This window comes from Apodemus sylvaticus, chromosome 4, assembly GCF_947179515.1.
Source record: "Apodemus sylvaticus chromosome 4, mApoSyl1.1, whole genome shotgun sequence".
NCBI lineage: Eukaryota > Metazoa > Chordata > Mammalia > Rodentia > Muridae > Apodemus > Apodemus sylvaticus.
In genome coordinates this window covers 2,174,233-2,195,288 of record NC_067475.1, presented here as the reverse complement: position 1 = coordinate 2,195,288, position 21,056 = coordinate 2,174,233, and the positions used below count along the sequence as shown (strand labels likewise).

The 21,056-nt window shown below is 38.0% G+C and overlaps 1 protein-coding gene across 1 annotated transcript in view; it reads right to left on the bottom strand.

Moving 5' to 3' along the window:
- Positions 1–21,056, bottom strand: part of Lrrc7 (leucine rich repeat containing 7) — a 412,448-nt gene that overhangs the window by 44,701 nt on the left and 346,691 nt on the right. Inside the window, exon 21 of the mRNA XM_052178844.1 lies at positions 10,512–10,631. Within this exon, the coding sequence (XP_052034804.1) occupies positions 10,512–10,631 (120 nt within the window). The remainder of the gene's footprint in view (positions 1–10,511; positions 10,632–21,056) is intronic.

The following is a 21,056-nucleotide window of genomic DNA, read 5'->3' as shown; positions in this document are numbered from 1 at the left end:
AATCCAATACCCTTTCTAGTGCTTTAATATATGATGAATTTATTCTCTGCCTTGACTTGATAACTATATAATAGATAATTTTGGGGCTTAGACTTTTATTAAAGGGACAATTCAGAGTCAGTGGGGACAAGTGGGGTTCCCTGACTTTGTGGCTACTGCATGGCTACACTGGCATCAGGAAATAAAGGAATGTGCTCTGCTAATAGGAACCAGGACAATGACTATCACATTAAAGACCACCTATTCACCTGTCACTTTGCCTTTAGAACAATTTTTGATATATATTTTCACAAGCTCCTACCCATGTTGCTTTTGCAAATAATTGGAATTACATACCAGAAAGAGTAAGTTTTAAAAATTTTACACAGTCCAGTTAACATTAAAAGCAATTGGTAGGACTATATCATCTTGGTCTTCTGAGTTTTCAAAACAAATATTTGAAATGGATCAGTTGAAAGGAAAGTTATTCCTTCAAAACTATCTTCCTGACTTGCTATTACAGTGGTGCTGCCTCTGTAAACTCTTATTTTTATAGAATTTGGGGCTTTATTTCTCATTTAGCAAGTAGATCAATCCCTTTCCCCCTCCTATCCTTCTCTCCCATATCTGTCTAGTACAATCTTATTTCTCTTCTCTAGCATCTCTCTGTCTCATGTTAATTACATAGTAAAAAGAAATAGTAAATCCCAGTAACATGTTCCTTTAAAGATTTTTATTTAGTTATTTTAATCATATCTATGGGCATGTGTGTCTCTGTGTGGGCTTGTGCGTGTATGTGCAGGAGCCCACAGGATGCCAGAGGTATAGATCTTCCTGGAGCTAGAGTTAAAGCCAGTTGCTGGACATAGGTGGTTCCTCTGCCAACAGGCCGGTCATGGGGCCTGTGTCCTATGTGGAGAGCAGCAGAGGGAGTGACTCCCCATGGCCATCTTCGCTTCCTGCCAGGGCAGAAAAGCCTCACTAGGTACAGTATTATCCCGAGCTTAAGATCTCTGGGAGTGCAAACTGCCAGGGGTCTGCCTGTATCCAGGACCTGAACACATAGGCGGTTGTCTGCCAGCCAGCCTGTCGTGGGGCCTGTGTCCTACGTCACGTAGGATCAACAGAGGGAGTGACTCTCCACCGCCATCTGCCATCTTCGCTCCAGGACAGAGCAGTCAGGGAACACCTGGTTCACTGAGACAACCCAAGTATAACATTGCTTGAGGCAAGACTCAGCAGGGCTCCAAAGGCACAAAAGAGGAAGGCAGCATATCAGCAATCTGTGACAGGGGAAACCCAGTCATCCAGTGTCATGGAAATAGCCTTAAAGGTCCACAGGAGGTTGAAGCACCAGCCAGTGACAGTAAGACCATCTAACACCAGTGAGAACCAGGTGACTAAAGGCAAACATAGGAACGTTACTAAAAGAAACCAAGGCATTATGGCAGCATCGGAACCCAATTATCCAACAACAGCAAGTCCTGGATACCCCAACACACCAGAAACACAATAGTTGGATTTAAAATCACTGGTAAGGATGCTGTTAGAGGAACACATGAAGGACATAAATAAATCTCTTAAAGAAATTCAGTAGAAAAATGATCAAAAGCGAGAAGCCCTTACAAGGGAAACACAAAAATCACTTAAAGAAATTCAGGAGAATATGGGTCATGATTTAGTAGCCAATAAGGAGGAAATGCAAAAATCACTTAAAGAAATACAGGAGAACTTTGATCAACAGGCAGAAGTCATGAAAGAGGAAACACAAAAATCTCTCAAAGAATTACAGGAAAACACAAATAAGCAAGTGAAAGAACTGAGCAAAAACATTCAGGATCTAAAAACAGAAGTAGAAAAACTAAGAAATCACAAAAGGAGACAACTTTGGAGATAGAAAACCTTGGGAAGAAATCAGGGGCCATAGATGCAAATATCAACAACAGAATACAAGAGATAGAAGAAAGAATCTCAGATGCTGAAGATACCATAGAAACCATGGACTCAACAGTCAAAGAAAATGCAAAATGCAAAAAGCTCGTAATCCAAAACATCCAGGAAATCCAGGACACAATGAGAAAGCCAAACCTAAGGATTATAGGCACTGATGGGAGTGAAGATTTACAACTTAAAGGGCCAGCAAATATCGTCAACAAAATTATGGAAGAAAACTTCCCTAACCTAAAGAGAGAGATGTCCATGAATATACAAGAAGCCTACAGAACTCCAAACAGACTGGACCAGAACAGAAATACCTCCCGTCACATAATAATCAAAACCTCAAATGTATTAAACAAAGAAAGAATACTTAGGGCAGTAAGAGAAAAAGGGCAAGTAACATATAAAGGAAGACCTATCAGAATTACACCAGACTTCTCACCAGAGACCATGAAAGCTAGAAGATTCTGGGCAGAGCTCATGCAGACTCTAAGAGAACACAAATGCCAGCCAAGAATACTATACCCAGCGAAACTCTCAATTACTATAAATGGAGAAATCAAGATATTCCATGACAAAACCAAGTTTACCCAATATCTTTCCACAAACCAAGCCCTACAAAGGATAATAGGGGGAAAACACCACTACAATGAGGGAAACTATACCCTGGAAAAAGCAGGATATTAAACTTCTTTCATCAAACCCAAAAGAAGATAACCACACAAGTATAAAATTAACATAAAAAATGATAGGAAGCAATAACCACTACTCCTTAATATCTCTTAACATCAATGGACTCAATTTCCCAATAAAAAGACATAGACTAACAGACTGGATAAGGAAACAGGACCCTACATTTTGCTGCATATAGGAAACACACCTCAGTGTCAAAGACAAAAACTACCTTAGAGTAAAAGGCTGGAAGACAATTCTACAAGCAAATGGTCTCAGGAAACAAGCCGGAGTTGCCATTCTAATATCAGATAAAACTGACTTTCAACCTAATGTCATCAAAAGAGACATGGAAGGACACTTCTTGCTGGTCAAAGGAAAAATCCAACAAGAACTCTCAATCCTGAACATCTATGCTCCAAATGCAAGGGCACCCTCATTCATAAAAGAAACTTTACTAAAGCTCAAAGCACACATTGCACCTAACACAATAATGGTGAGTAACTTCAACACTCCACTCTCTTCAACGGACTGATCAGGAAAACAGAAACTAAACAGGGAGACAGTAAAGCTAATTGAAGCTTTGGACCAATTGGATTTAATATATATATATATATATGTATATACATATATATATATATATAAAACTTTTCATCCTAAAGCAAAAGAATATACCTTTTTCTCAGCACCTCATGGTACCTTCTCCAAAATCGATCATATAGTTGGTCACAACAGACCTCAACAAATATAAGAAGATCAAAATAATCCCATGCCTCCTATCAGATCACTATGGAGTAATATTGGTCTTTAATAACAATAAAAACAACAGAAAGCCCACATACACATGGAAACTGAACAATACTCTACTCCATAATACCTTGGTCAGGGAAGAAATAAAGAAAGAAAGCAAAGATTTTTTAGAATTTAACGAAAATGAAGGCACAACATACCAAAATCTATGGGACACAATGAAAGCAGTGCTAAGAGGAAAACTCATAGCTTTGAGTGCCTCCAAAAAGAAATTGGAGAGAGCATACACTAGAAGCTTAATGGAACAACTGAAAGCCCTGGAACAAAAAGAAGCTAATTCACCCAGGAGGAGAAGAAGACAGGAAATCATCAAACTTAGGGCTGAAATCAATCAAGTAGAAACTAAGAGAACCATACAAAGAATCAACAAAACCAGGAGCAGATTCTTTGAAAAAATTAACAAGATAGATAAACCCTTAGCCAGACTAACCAAAGGGTACAGAGACAGTATCCAAATTAATAAAATTAGAAATGAAAAGGGAGATATAAAAACAGAAACTGAGGAAATTCAAAAAAATCATCAGATCCTACTACAAAAGCCTATACTCAACACAACTGGAGAATCTGGAGGAAATGGACAATTTCTTAGACAGATACCAAATACCAAAATTAAATCAGGATCAAATAGATGATCTAAACAGACCCATAACTCCTAAAGAAATAGAAAGGGTCATAGAAAGTCTTCCAACCAAAAAAAGCACAGGACCAGATGGTTTCAGTGCAGAATTCTATCAGATCTTCAAAGAAGACGTAACACCAATACTCTTCAAACTATTCCACAAAATAGAAACAGAAGGAACACTACCCAATTCCTTCTATGATGCCACAATTATGCTGATACCAAAACCACACAAAGATCCAACTAAGAAAGAGAATTTCAGGCCAGTTTCCCTTATGAATATCAATGCAAAAATACTCAATAAAATTCTTGCTCACTGAAGAGGTGGGTGGGAGAACAGGGGGAGGGAAGGGGGCCTATGTGACTTTTGGGGAGTGGGGGACCAGAAAAGGGGAAATTATTTGAAATGTAAATAAAAATATATCAAATAAAATAAAAAAAGAAAAAAACAATTTAAAAAACAACAACAAAAAGAAAACTGGTAATATCACAAAGAGGATGCTCAAAACAGTTTACATATATCACTAAAATTACCATCTACTATTGACCTTAAATCTATTACAAGGTAGTGTCCATGTATTGTACAATGACTCAAAATAAATGTGTTGTTCTTTTTAGTTAATTGAGCTATCTGACAAGTAAGCCATCTATGTTCTCTGGGAGAATGCCAGACATTGAAAAGATACTTTTGTTGACTGGGTAAATGGAAAGGCTGCATAAAGTCCTATAATACCCTTGACTCTAGCAGAAAACAACACACTACACGTCAGTAAACTAAGAAGGAAATTATTGAAGAAAAACATTAATAAGAGTCTATGGTAGTTGTACAGGAATTACAGGGACAGCAATAGCATCCTGGAGGCACATAGCAGGTAAGAAAGGGCACATGACTTCTGAGTTAAAAATGGCAAAAGAGAAAAAGTTTACCAAGCCTGGAATCAGAAAAGGCCCCTTGTAGAAGTACAAACTTCAGTGAGGGTCAGTCAAAGACAAAAACTATGCTCCAAGACTCTGCTTTCTCTGTTGCTGATGCAATGATCAAAGTCAAGGTTGGCTTCCAAGGACATGGCGCTGATGGAACAGAAAGGAGACTGAGGGAGAAACAGAAGCACCTCACATAAGGCTGATGTCGTTTAGTACTGCAAAGAAACACAATCCAAAATAAATTAAGAATAGTACTAATTGATCACTGTGTGTTTTGAAAACATGAAAAGAAGCAAAGCACAATTTAAAATCAATAAATTAAGTTTTTTAAGAAAAATAAATTCTTGCCCACTGAATCCAAGAACACATCAAAACAGTCATCCACCATGATCAAGTAGGTTTCATCCCAGGGATGCAGGGATGGTGCAATATATGGAAATCCATCAGTGCAATCCACTACATAAACAAACTCAAAGAAAAAAACCACATGATCATTTCATTAGATGCTGAAAAAGCATTTGACAAAATTCAGCATCATTTCATGCTAAAAGTCTTGGAAAGGACAGGAATTCAAGGCCCATATCTAAACATAGTAAAAGCAATATACAGCAAACTGGTAGCCAACATCAAACTAAATGGAGAGAAACTTGAAGCAATCCCACTAAAATTAGGGACTAGACAAGGCTGACCCCTCTCTCCATATCTTTTCAATATAGTTCTTGAAGTTCTAGCTAGAGCAATTAGACAACATGAGGTCAAAGGGATACAAATTGGAAAGGAAGAAGTTAAACTATCACTATTTGCAGATAATATGATAGTATACTTAAGTGACCCCAAAAAACTCTATCACAGAACGAATTCCTACAGCTGATAAATAACTTCAGCAAAGTGGCTGGTTACAAAATCAACTCAAGCAAATCAGTAGCCTTTCTATACTCAAAGGATAAGCAGACTGAGGAAGAAATTAGGGAAATGACACTCTTCACAATAGCCACAAACAGCATAAAGTATCTTGGGGTGACTCTAACCAAACAAGTGAAAGACCTACATGACAAGAACTTCAGATCTCTGAAGAAGGAAATTGAAGAATACCTCCGAAAATGGAAAAATCTTCCATGCTCATGGATTGGCAGGATTAATATAGTTAAAATGGCCATCTTGTCAAAAGCAATCTACAGATTCAATGCAATCCCCATCAAAATCCCAACTCAGTTCTTCATAGAGCTAGAAAGAGCAATTCTCAAATTCATCTGGAATAACAAAAAACACAGGATAGCTAAAACTATTCTCAACAGTAAACGAACTTCTGGGGGAATCAGTATCCCAGACCTCAAACATTATTACAGAGCAATAGTGATAAAAACTGCATGGTATGTAATAAGGATACATGCTCTACTATGTTCATAGCAGCCCTATTTATAATTGCCAGATGCTGGAAAGAACCCAGGTATCCCTCAACAGAAGAGTGGATGCAAACAATGTGGTATATCTACACAATGGAGTACTATTCAGCCATTAGAAACAATGAATTCATGAAATTCTTAGGCAAATGGATGGAGCTAGAGAACATCATACTAAGTGAGGTAACCCAGACTCAAAAGGTGAATCATTGTATGCACTCACTAATAAGTGGATATTAACCTAGAAAACTGGAATACCCAAAACATAATCCACACATCACATGAGGTACAAGAAGAAAGGAGGAGTGGCCCCTTGTTCTGGAAAGACTCAGTGAAGCAGTATTCGGCAAAACCAGAACGGGGAAGTGGGAAGGGGTGGGTGGGAGGACAGGGGGAGAGAAGGGGGCTTACGGGACTTTCAGGGAGTGGGGGGCTAGAAAAGGGGAAATCATTTGAAATGTAAATAAAAAATTATATCGAATTAAAAAAAAAAGAGAAAAAAAACTGCATGATATTGGTACAATGTCAGGCAAGCGGATCAATGGAATAGGATTGAAGACCCAGAAATGAACCCACACAACTATGGTCACATGATCTCCAACAAAGGAGTTGAAAGCATCCAGTGGAAAAAGAGCCTTTTCAACAAATGGTGCTGGTTCAATTGGAGGTCAGCATGCAGAAGAATGCAAATCGATCCATTCTTATCTCCTTGTACTAAGCTCAACTCCAAGTGGATCAAGGACCTCCACATAAAACCTGATACACTGAAACTAATAGAAAAGAAACTGGGGAAGACCCTTGAGGACATGGGCACAGGGGAAAAATTCCTGAACAGAACACCAATAGCTTATGCTCTAAGATCAAGAATTGACAAATGGGACCTCATGAAACTACAAAGTTTCTGTAAGGCAAAAGATACTGTCAAAAGGACAAAATGTCAACCAACAGATTGGGAAAGGATCTTCACCAACCCTAGATCTGACAGAGGGTTAATATCTAATATATACAAAGAACTCAAGAACGTAGAACCGAGAGGACCAAATAACCCTATTAAAAAGTGGGCTACAGAGCTAAACAAAGAATTTTCACCTGAAGAAATTCGGATGGCTGAGAAGCACCTTAAGAAATGTTCAACATCATTAATCATTAGGGAAATGCAAATCAAAACAACCCTGACATTTCACCTCACACCAGTCAGCATGGCTAAGGTAAAAAACTCAGGAGACAGCTGGTGTTGGCGAGGATGTGGAGAAAGAGGAACACTCCTCCACTGCTGGTGGGATTGCAAGATGGTGCAACCACTTTGGAAATCAGTCTGGCGGTTCCTCAGAAATCTGGGCATGACACTTCTGAGGACCCTGCTATACCTCTCCTGGGCATATACCCAGAGGATTCCCGGCATGCAATAAGGACATATGCTCCACTATGTTCATAGCAGCCCTATTTGTAGTAGCCAGAAGCTGGAAAGAACCCAGGTGTCTCTCAAGGGAGGAATGGATACAAAAAATGTGGTATATTTACACAATGGAGTACTATTCAACCATTAGAAACAATGAATTCAAGAAATTCTTAGACAAATGAATGGATCTGGAGAACGTCATACTAAGTGATGTAACCCAGTCTCAAAAGATCAATCATGCTGTGCACTCACTGATAAGTGGATATTAGCCTAGAAACTTTGAATACCCAAGACATAATCCACATATTAAATGATGTCCAAGAAGAACGGAGGGTTGGTTCCTGGTTCTGGAAAGACTCAATGCAGGAGTATAGGGGAATACCAGAACAGGGAAGTGGGAAGGGGTAGATGGGGGAACAGGGAGAGGGAAGAGGGCTTATGGGATTTTCGGGGAGTGGGGAGCCAGAAAAGGGGAAATCATTTGAAATGTAAATAAAGAATATATAGAATAAAAAAAAAGGCAGTTGCTGGGATCAGAATGTAGGTCCTCTACAGGAACAATACATGCTCTTAACTGCTGACCCATCTCTCCAGCACTAACATATTCATTCTTATTTCCACAGTATAGAAAAAATTTGCTGTGTTGATTTTCTAGAAAATGTAACATAACTGACTCTTCTAAAAGAGTTCATTTAATTTGCCTCAGTCCCAGTTTGGTTACTCAATACATGAAAGGAATTTTTTTTTCTTATCACAAGATACTCCTAGATCTACCTGTTGGGCTTTTAATGCATTCAATTCCTGTCTACATACTATGTTTCCATTTTTTCTCCTCTGAATAATCATAGAAGCTTCTTGGCTTGTTCTTTGGTTCTAAGCTCTCTCCTTGGCAGTGTGTTCTCTGAAGACCCATTAGAGACAACTGTTTAAATAAACATTGGATCATGCCATTTCCTTTGACAATACTTCCATGTTCCCCTTTCCATTTCTTGTAGGACACAGCCCATATGATTTGACTTCCAGTTATTTTCCACTTATTTGGACACTATGCCCCTGTCCTTAGGTCCCGTTAATTTCTCCCCAAATGGTGTCTTTCTTGGAATTGTCAGAGTCTGCACCCCTTCACAGCACAGATCACATTCATGCTGCCCAAGTGCATTTGAGTGTCTGCAAAGCAATGACTCACCAGAGATTCTGGAAAAAAATGTATATCTTTAAGAATGACTAAACTCATCTGAGGCAAAATCCCCAAGGTTACACTTTAGGGAAATTATGAGTATAGTTCCAATGTGCTGTCACTGGACCCTCAACATTCTAGTGTAAGAACCACAGTTATCGGAAGGGTTTCACCCAGTGTTCTCCCTAAAAGTATGTGGAACTCTAAATACAGTGCTTATCATGTCCTCATAAAAACAGTTCTCTTTCTCATGTCTTAGACCAGAGATGCTCAGATCTAGTCCTGTTTGGTATATCTCTGGCTTTAGGGCTTATAACCACAACCACAATCAAATTTATTCATTGTTCAGTTCTGTAAAATATTCCTTTGTGAACACAGCAGAATTTACACACTTTCTTGCTGACAGGCAATTGAATCTGCCCAGTTTTTTGGTAAATGTCCCATGACCTTGAATGACACCTAAAGTTTAGTTTAATGATTTTAGAGACTTTGGAGCAGGTCTGTGCTTACTCAGCTGCACAGCATCATGGGTCACCATAGTCGTCATGTCCTGTGTTCTTATAGGCATAGACATATGAAGAGTCTTGTCTGTCTCATCACTCTCTGCTTAGCCTGTGTAGCAGATGAGAAATGGACTGTGCCCATTTCCTTGACTGCTAAGAATGTTTAGTTTCACTGTAATGTTTACTGATTTAGTCTCTCAGGACAGCTCTTGTTTTACTAATTTAAAAGTTAGGCCAGTGTCTCTTTTACTGTTTTATAAGAACTTAAGATCACAGTAAGGGGCACAGACCCTCACCTGTTCACATGTTGCAGCTTTCCTTTGCTGTGGTGAGCTATCATGTCTGACCCTCTCACTCACTACACCCATTTGGTTAAAAGATTCTTGAGGCTTGTACTCATCTTTGCTTCTCTAGCATCAAGCATGTAGTGTGTGTACCATTGCTCAGTGAGTGCTTGCTAGGCAAAACTTTAAACAATTGTTATTGTATTTATTTACAGATTGACTTATATGTGTGCCTGTGTGTGGTCATTATTGTGCCACAAAGCATGTATACTTTGTCAAAGTATTTTTTCCCTTTCTCATACAGTGTACTTGTAGGAATTGGTTCTTTCTTTATTGTGTGGGCCTGGGGATTAAAATCTGGTAGTCAGACTTGAAGGGAAGCACCTTTACATGGTAAGGCATCCTGTTGACCCTGTTACAACTTTAGATGTGGCAAATCAACCTTTTAATGATAAATTTAGTTTTATGGATGGTGGTTATGTGCATTCATTGAAGCCAAGGCTAGATGAAGTATATGCAACACATCTTTCTGTTCTTGCACTTCAAAGCATCTTAAGGCACTCCTAGAAATGGTAAATCAGCAGAGGGGCACACTACTTAAATACAGCTATTACTAATTGAGCACCAGGCTGTGTTTATTTTTTTTTTCTTCAATGCATTGACAGTTGACTAGAAGCCCTTGAATGTCAGGATAGTTAGCCTGTATTTACCATGAGGTTAGAAATGATGTTAAGACACAAGATATGGACTACAAATTACGATGGATGTGTGAGGTTCATGGTTTGTGTCAACTTGAAATTGATTACCTTTTTAGTAATGGTGTCCGGAGGTACATCCCGCCTCCCAAGTGGGTAAGGATTCCATTGGCCACTAGGAGAGACATCTTCTTGTCCATTGTCTAAAATGTTGCTTTGCTGGGACGGGGTCTATTGCGAAAATGGTATGGCATTCTTTAGTGATGTTTACGATAGTTTTCTGAAAAGAGTCCCTAACAATTATGGTAAAATTAATTTTGTTTGATTATATAAAACATATAACCTAACTGGAAACACTATTGTATGCTATTTACTGAGTAAGAATTCTAAACTGACAGCTACTTTGGAGCAATGAGAAATATGATTAAAGTAACCATCTCAGAGTTACTTACTGAATTTTAAAGTTTAGATTCCTTATAATACCCGAATAAGATAATCAGAATAAAATTAATTAATGCTTAAAAAACACCCACAACATTTTAAAGATTGCTTAGTTTGTCTCTTTAGTTTGATCTTACCATTTATAATATAAATTGAAACCATGGAATTCATAGACTGGAATGTGCAATATTCCAAGCCTTAGCCTAACATGAATTTTTGGACTTTGATGTGATTTTATAAGGATGTATTTTCCAATAATCCTTGGCAGGATCAGCACTGGCAGATGAAGATGCTTGGCACTGTGCATTATTAACAGAAAGCTGTTAGAGTCATGACCAAGTAAGCCATTACTGTTCTAATTACTAAATTCATTTATGCATTACTTATATATTAAATTTAAATTAATACTTTTTTTTTATAAAGAAATTGATTTCTTAGTGTGGTTATTTAGCAAATAGGAAAATCCTGTCTTTATTAATATTGATCTTAGATATTTTGAGATGATCCATACTCTATCTAGATTCACATTAAGCAATCATATACCATTAGAAGGTAAGACCCATAGTTTCTACTGGAGAGACAATTGGTGGTATATATAGTATGGGACATGTATACAAATTCTCTTTCCCTCTAATCTTCAGGATGCATGAGTGCTGCCTGTCTTATCGGGAATCTGTGTGAGTCCGTTGCTGCTCACGCCAGTCCTTGCCTACATTTTAAAGTATCTGTGGTAGCAGAGCCTGGCTAGTGCTTGCTGGTACTCTGTGTGAGGTGGGTCCTTCAGTCTTTGTGAGCTGAGCCATTGCCTTCATAACCATCATAGACAGCTGCTTGTCAGGCATCATCTGGCTACACTGAGTAGTCCTACCACTATAAAAAGCAGCTCCATACATAACCTCTTATCTGTATTATGACCACATAAATGTTTTTAAAGAACTGCTGGAAAATATAGTAAAATTAACAGGACTCACAGTAAAACTGTCTCACTGTCCTTCCAATGGACATAATGAAAAGGACATAGCTCAAATTTCACCTTTTACTTTGACTATGTAAATTGTGTTTCTTTAAGTCCATCAGAAATGGAAAAAAAAACCAGCAAAAAAGGTTTTTGAATGTAAACTCTCATGTTAAGAGTGAATTTGTGTTTAAAAAATCAAATGAAGAGTAACACATATGGAAAACATGTTTTTTCAAAGCAGTGAGATAGTTATCTGATGCATGTTTGAAATGGATTTCTATTCTTTACTATTTCTAGACCAGTATGCTCACATGTGCCCACATACAACTTCTCTAGACATTAAAATATGGCAAATCAGAATACAAATATTAAGTAGCTAAAAGGTATTCATATACTCAAGAGCCACTGATTATTGGATTTTCAGTGTCTGTGTCTCTGTGGCTTGGTCCTTTGCCCTTAAGAATGATACAACCTGTCAGCTGGCTGTCTCTGTATCAGACACATTCTTGAGAGGTGGCAGAATTCAACACAGGGTTCTTTTTCCTGTTCAAGTTCTTCTTGTTTTTATATGCATTTTCTCACCTGCCTAGGAGTGAATAGTTCTATTTTGAATAGTCACTGAGAGCTATTCAAATTGCCACAATTCTTCTTGGCCTAATGCAAAGGTACAGCTCCATTCATGACCCAGGTTCTTCGTAAGTGTTTAAATTAATTTGTCTTTTTTTTTTAAATTAGAGTTAATTGTCACACTAATTCTTTCATATTACAGGGACAAAGGGGACTATTCAAGAGATTCTTTTTCTTTCTTTTCTTTTCTTTTCTTTTCTTTTCTTTTCTTTCTTTCTTTCTTTCTTTCTTTCTTTCTTTCTTTCTTTCTTTTTTTTTTTTTTTTTGGTATTTTTTTGAGACAGGGTTTCTCTGTGTAGCCCTGGCTGTCCTGGAACTCACTTTGTAGACCAGGCTGGCCTCGAACTCAGAAATCTGCCTGCCTCTGCCTCCCAAGTGCTGGGATTAAAGGTTTGCACCACCACCGCGTAGCCTATTCAAGAGATTCTTTTTCACTGCACAGTAAAATCACTTTCTGAAAGCATTCTCCTTATTTCGAGAATGAGCCATGACTCGATTTTCCTAACTGAGGCACTAAAGCCTGAAGAAACAGAAAAGCCATGGAAACAACTTATTTATGTTGGGTAGTGATAGAAAATGACTGAAAAGTGAAATATTTAATGTGCTCACATTGTTTCTTAAGGGACAAATGCTGTAAATAAATTAGTCATCTAGCTGTTAAAAGTTCTCCAGAAGATAAAGAAACACAGTGCTCAGGACCTCAGCTGTTGGATTCTGCTGGTTTGTTTATTGGAATAACAGAGAGAACTGCCAGTGTGCTTTAGTGGAAAAGCAAACATTTTGATAAGGACTATAGCTTAAGAAAATTGACTCCAAAGTATGCTTTGGTTATTGGTAGACTCAGTGTGGAGAATTTTGAGAACTAGGAATGATGGTGTCTAGTGAAAGAAGTAATTTCTAATCTGGTTGAGCCTACAGTGTGCATCTGTGTGAGTATATTTGTACATGTATTTGTGTACATTCATGTACACAAACGGATGAATATTTATGTATATATATGCATACATACATAGCATTAGCATGAGTAAATGAGCATAGCTGAACCAGTAGCCTTGTTCCTTTGGTAATTAATGGTGCAAAGCATGATTGTGAAATTACATGTAATGCCATCTTATGAATGGCATTATATTTTGACACTTCGCCAAGTTCTTGTGACATCTTTGATGAATTCAAGGTTCTATTTTGTTTGGTAATTAGTATATGATTTGCAAAGGACATTTTCATAGATTTAGGAACATGTTAAAGATAATTAGTCCCAAGAAGCATGGTGTCAGATGCCTATAAGCTCAGCACTTAGGAGGGAAGCTGAAGTTGGAGAATCAAAAGTTTGAGGCCAGCATGGGCTATGTACTGAGACCTTCAACAAACCAAACAAAACAAAACAAGCAAAACAAAACAAAACAAAATGCCCAAACTGGAGCAAACATACAAGTCAATAAATAAAACCTAATAACAAAAACAAAAACAGGAAAAGCAAGAAAAATAATCTGTCCAGAGTAGTTTTAGTGAAATTATTTCTGTATTCCAGCAAGCTTTTTTTTTGAGAAGAGATATTTATGATAAAGGTAAATATATTGTGAGGAAAAATCTCTGAGGCAATTGTTTTAAACGACTATGTTAGCCTGAAACAGAGATGAGGCATCATCCACACTGATACTAACATTGTTTGCTCATTTTAGCCTCTGTCTGTGAGGAACTGTGTGCACTTGCAGACTGGTGGCTTTTTTTCATAATTATAATGATAGATGGCTCTTTCTGGAGGGATAAAGAGCCATTCATAAGCATAACAGAATTGATAGCAATTACAGGCAAAGCTGGCTAAGGTACAACATAGATTTTGCCTTGCTTTCAACAGGGAAAAATGGCATTTAATAAGTGACTCTTGGCTTTAGGGTAAATAAATGGACAGTAGTGATGGAGCCATCCTGTCCTGAGTCATCTGCATAGGTCCAGTGAAAAAGGACTCCAGAAGTTTAAAATTAGTCAGGGTAAACATTGCTGTATAATTTTCTGTAACCCAGGAGTTTCTTAGACAACAATAAACTGATTTAGTAACTAATAAAACAGATGCTGAGGACAATTTCTCCCAGATAACTTCAAAGAAACAATTATTTAATATAAATATATATATATATATACACATACATATATATATATATACATATATATGTATATTTACATGACTTTGGCCTTCATTCTCTAAAATTATAATTTATATTACTGCCTGAGACTATAAACAATAAGCAAAAGATTCTAAGGTATAACATTATGATAATAAACACTAAAAGAAGAGGTGGCAAATGTAACTCTAGCTCTGTGGAAACTACTGTACTCATTTTGGAAGTCACAGCTGGACTGGCATTAGCAAAGGCCAGGATTTCTTTTCTAGTTCTGATGCTCTTTGGTGATACAGCTGTCAGCGGGGTTAGCATGTGAGGCTTGGAGTCTGTAACAGTCGTGTCACCAAGCACATTCTGGTGAGACCCAATAGTCAGGAAGTGCAGGTGGATCTGGTGAAGTACAGGGTAACCACCGACTTTCACTTAGATCAGATAGCCTGAGACCTGGAGTGCCTACAGAATCATGTGTTATCGGGTCAGTTAAGTTATTCCATTTATTTTTGCTTTTAATTTTTTCCTATCCCATATCATCTACTTTCATGGTCATTTGGATAAATAAGGTGTGTGAAGGAATTGTATTGACTACTGAGAATCATGAATGAAAATGTCAGGAGTTAAAAATTGTGAAAGGCATCAACTTTTGGTAGAAAGGGTATACTCTAGGTACCAGGCAGAGTCAGATTTAAAGTCTTTCTATTGCTATGCTGGGTATTAGAGGCATGACAGCACATGATATGTTTGTATGACTTATGATCTCCAGTCTCCAGTCTGTCTCATAACTTCCTAAATATGTCCACTTAGGTTTGTGAGTTGCAAGTAAAACCATCCCTAAAGTACCTCGTGGTACCAGACAGATAAAGTGAGTTCTCAGTGTTTCTCAGCCTTTGTTTTTTTCCCAATGGAAATATTTATCATTCTATCATTAATCTAGGCAATAAAAACAGGGTTTGAACTGACATTCCCTTATAATGTTATCCTTTTTTCAGTAACATAACATTTCAAGACAATAGCTGAACTCGTTACAGTAGAACACATCCAAAAAAGCACATGAACCATTAAAAACATCATAGAAAGTTGACTCAAATGCTTTTTGGAAAGGCAGCAAATAAAGGATGAATGAATCAATAAATGAATGAATAAATAAATAGGAAATATTAGTATCCTATAATTTAAGTCTGACTTCCATGTCAACATGTTAGTTCATAAACACTCTTAAAATTTCAAGTTTAGCAGAAATGTCAACAAATTATTGAATAATCTTAACCCTTTATATTAATTTTGTTGTATCTGGTGGCATTTTCAAAAGTATCTTAAAGACTTTCATGAAATTATCATTTGTTGTTTATATAATAGAAAGACCATAGTTATCTGTTGATCCATGGGAAATGTATGATTGACTGAGCATGCAATAAAGAGATGAGTTAGAAATGTTTGAAATACTCAAGAAGATCAGCTTGTCTTCCTTCCCCATGCCCTTGATCTGCATACCTTCCCCCAATGCCCTTAACCAACATGTCTTCCCTTCCCGTGGCCTTGGTCATATGCTGTGCAAGCACTGCCAGGTGCCAGGGCTCTTCATTACAAGCAATTGTGTCATTTAATTAGCTTATCGTGAATTTGCTTAAGGACAGTGTCAGTGCTTTGGAGGGAATTAGAATAACACCTTCCTTCTGATGAAGCCAGGTTTGGGAGGAAGAGAGGATTGCTACAAGGTGTGATTTGGGAAGGGCACCATTCTCACAAATGTGTGCTTCTCATTCCATTACATTCTTTAGGAAGCATCATGCTTTTTTTTTTTTGTTTGTTTTTGTAGATGCCTGAGAGTAATTTTCTGCACAAAGGAAAATAAATGTTGAATGTGATCTTGTCTGGCAAGAAGGATTGAGAGGAAACATGCTATATAATAAAAACAGTTATCCATGGCTCCTGAAGTTATGGTAGTTGGTCAGAAACTGAAACTGAACCAACTGAAGTGGTGAAGTAGATGTAGACAAGCTCTGCACATTTTCTCTCAGGTACAGACTTTAATATATGTGTCTATACATTTGTGCACATGTATGAGATCATGAGGGAGCATGAGGAAATCTTAAGGGAGTGGAGAAAAGAGAGCCCATGTGACATGGAAGCAGAAGGGGGCTCTGAGACAGGAAGGAGGCAATGGGGAAGGGAGAGGGGAGGACAGGTCAGAGTGTAGTGTAGTTGAGTGACTATAACACCCATTTCCTTGTATGCTAATTTAAAAGTATATAAAAATAGATTAGTTCTCTCATTTGGCAGAAAACCTCCCCAAAATTTCAAACCCAAGGTCCTCAGAGATGAATCTGGCAGAATAGATAGAAGCTTAGGGTGTAACCTGTGGAGTGGAACACAGGCTGAACTGCCACAGCCGCAGCTTTGGCTACGTTCTGAATGCTTGTGTGTAAATGTTTTCAAAATCATTACATGCCATGTCGGGTAGTATATGTTTTTCAAAGGTCTTAACTGGTAATTTTAGAAATGGCTTTTTTATTATTCTTCCTTCTCCTTTCCCTTCTCCTCTTCCATGCAGGAGATAATATATTGATAGTAATTTACTTTGAAATCTTTCATTGTATTAATTGCTGGATTGCAATTTATTGTGCTTTCCAGAGGGACTTCCCTTCCAAACGAAAGTCCATTTTGTGTAAGTTCTATTTGTGTCTGAGAGAGGATAGCTGAGGTTCTCAAATAGAACTCTGCCTTATTGCTTTTAACGAAGTGTGGTGTAATTCCAGTGAGATGTAATGAATCTATTCTCTAGGGTCACCACACTATAAGGTTAACACAACAGGGATACTGTCCCTAACTCATATCTGAGTTACCAGAGACACATTTAGGTACACTGCTGCTGTCCAGTTACTGCATGAGTCCACTGTATAGCTCAAATTGAAATTGGGCCCCAAATGAGTTAAAATAGGCTTGTTGCTATTAGATATTTTTATAGGGTTCGGGCAGTGGCTTTCTTCCTTTAATCTGCTTGTGAATTTTTTTTTTTGAAATTTTATTATTTAGTTTCAAAGTCTGCTTTTCATTACTTCCCAAGTCCTCTTGTGGAGAGGCTACCGTTATGACAGCTCATCCAATACTTGAGTGTGGGTAGGATAAGAAAGTTGGTTTTAGGTGGAGAGAGGATGAGGCTTTGGACATATAAGAGGTGTCAAGAAAATGGTTGATGACATACTAGAGCCAACTTGTGCTGGCTCAAATAAATTAACTGCACACAAGCCCAGTTCTAAGTTTAGGGGCTGTGAGCTGGGTCATGGGCATGGTTACGATGGGAGATACTGCTGACCGCAGGACAAACCAGCAGAGAACATTATCAAGCACCACTGGTCATCCCCTGGAGACTGAGAAAGTTTCTGGTTTAGTTAGGCTTTGATCTCTCTCTCTCCTTCTCCCTCTCCCTCCCTCCCTCCCTCCCTCCCTCCCTCCCTCCCTCCCTCCCTCCCTCCCTCCCCTCCTCTCTCTCTCTCTCTCTCTCTCTCTCTCTCTCTCTCTCTGTGCATGTGTTTAAAGTTGCAGATATAAAATATCTATGTCATGCTACTCAAAGCATGGATTTAATGATCTAGAGTTAGGGAATGTCACCAGACATTTAACAGTGAGTGTGAGGCATAAAGCCAAGGGAGTTTCTTCCACATTTAATCTTCTTCAGAAAGCAGAAATGTTAGGAGGCTGCTATCACTCTGTTTTTCTACTTTGTATTGCTTCCTCCACAAAATGACCACATTAATATACAGTCATAGTGACATTGTACGAAAATGATTCATTAGTCTCTACCAACATGTAACAGAAAAGCATTAATGATTCCCAGTGCTGAACAAGAAAAATATTTCTTTAACAACGGGGATTTTTTCCTCTCATTAATATGCCTATATTTTTATTTAAAATATGTGAACTCATTACTACTTACATCTCTCCCTCCTGTGCTCTATTTCTACAAGGAAAGTGGACTTAAAAAAAGCATTTATAGTGCTAAACACTTAAGTTCCATGCTCAGTCATAATGTGCCTTTTAAAGGAACCACCGAGGTCCAAAACCAGTTTTCAGCATTGGTCTCAGTGCTTCACCAAGGGAGGACAGCAGTCACTTCCAAAACAGTAAATGATAAATGTGTAAACACAAAAGAAAGAAAACCATGGAAGAATAGAAAATAAGTAGAAAGAGGATGCTCAAAGCAATCTCAGAAGCCATGTGCCTGCTCAGTCCAAAAAGCAAGAGTCTGGTAATCAGTCTGGCTACTATAAACACCGAGCAGCTATGGACTCAGGCTCTACATCATTTGCCCTGGTGTTTTCGAACCATGGGGAGTCCGTAACAAGTAGGGCTGGATGCATAGCCTAAATACATCAGGTGAACAAACATCAAGTGGCTTTGGGATGCTGACACATGTAGGGCAGTCCATACTTACTTTCTGAAGAGGTAGGTCTTGAAGGTCAAATTTAGACTTAGTCTGCAAGTTTAAAGTCATGCTTCTGCCTGCATGCATTGCTGAAATACCTCCATAGGGCAGCATGCCAAGGTTAACTGTGTTGTGTTTGTAAGCAGCATTCTGAGTAGAGGAGATAACCATGTGACAGGATGTAAACACGGGCTCCACAAACGGATCATTACATGAACACATCTAAATTCATAACATTGAACTGTAAGCGGGCAAACAGTAACTCTTTATAAACATGCGCTCGATCAGACAAAAGCATACAGTAACAGGGTTAGTTGTGCACAAAATGAGTACCGTCCAGAGCTACAGAAATGACAAGAGCAAAGATACACTGTTTACACCTGCTCTCACATAAAGGCTAAGGTCTGTCTCTTAGATACCATGGTCTGGCTTGAGACAAATATTGCTCATCTACAGAAGTCTATTAGTTTTGCAAATTCAAACAGTAAGATTTTAATAAGATCCCCTCTGCTATAAATCTTAATGTCTCACATTGCCAGATCTACATGTGTAAAAGACAGATGTTAACCTTTAACTCTGCCTAAGCTAATGTGTGGCAGCCTTAAGGGCAATTATAATTTAAAAATGGTTAATACTATTCCTTTTTTTTTTTTTAGTATGCATCAAATGTCTGCACAGCACTCATGATATTTACATTGTGAATATCCTTTGCCAGGTACTAATGACCAATAATTTTTAAAAAAAATTCTCTTCAGTAATTAAGATATTTTAAAATGGCCTGGCATCAATTTTCAATCTACAGCGGAAACAAAATTATTGGCAATGTTTGCGTCTGTCAGTAATTCTCTTATTTTATGCAGTAGACTTTTTCTTGGGTATCATTAAGAACTAATGGGTGGATTCCAATTCCAAAGTAATGGTTTTTACCACCAGAGTTTGGTGAGCTATGGAGAGAGATGACTAAAGATAAACTTGTCTGCCAATTCAGTTTGTTAAGGACTAGGGACTAAAGTTCACTGTCACCGTGCCAAAAATGAAAAAGACTCCTGATTTCTCCTCCTTGTTCAGGGTTAATTCCTTAATGACCTATAGAGGACAAACAATCTCAGACACTTAGATTCCTGTTTTATTCTTGGTCACAAAGGTGTTCTGTCATGGAAGCCTTTGTGATTAAGGGAGAAAGCGGAATCCTTTTTCTAGTGTAGTACTTGAAGCTGTCTGTCTCTCCAAGGCCAACACTGAAATCTTTTGCCAACTCCATGTTGGACTGTTAAGCTTATAACAGGAACAGTTCTGCAGGCAGTTGGCTTTTATGTGAAATCACAGAGATCTTGTAGCTGCTGGAATTATTGTTTGCTCAAGATTGGACAACTTTCAGATGAAAGAGGTACCCCGAATTTCTGGTGCCATCTGATCATAGGCAGAATATTAATAGCTCAGCTCTGTCAAAATTATTTGACATTATAATATGCGCTCTGGCACCCTGAATTCATTTGGGAGAATAGCTGGAAGATTTCAAAGGAGATGCAGCTTGAGTTATTGCTAAGTAACTCAGCTGACTGGGGAAGGAAATGCCACTTGGAGTAAAATAGGAGAAAGGTCCTAGAAAACCATGGCTTGGAGCAATGGTCTAAAGTAACTCAACTTCTTGAATCAAAGGAGAAACTATTGAATATACATCAAAATGGCTCTGAAAAGTTAGCGCTAGAACCAGAGAGTTATAAACAAACAGCTCAACGGAAAAGGGAGGTATCATCACAACAATGAAAAGAATACAGATAAATTCACGTTAGCTATTTGGATCAGTCAGGGCCTTCAGACCTACTTATCCAAACCCACTCTTATACTCTCTCCAGATACAGGAGTCACCTAGTTCTTAATGTCTCATTTCAAAGTGTGTGGGACACATTTATCCAGGACACCAGTAAACTGATGACACCAAATGCTTCACATGTGTTGTTCCATTTTTATGCTTTGTTTCCATTCATTCTTTTGTCTCCAATTACTAGTCATCTTACACACACTCCTCACACCTTCTTAGAACCTCTCTTAGTTCATATTACTCTGTTATATATGGTCATGTCTACATA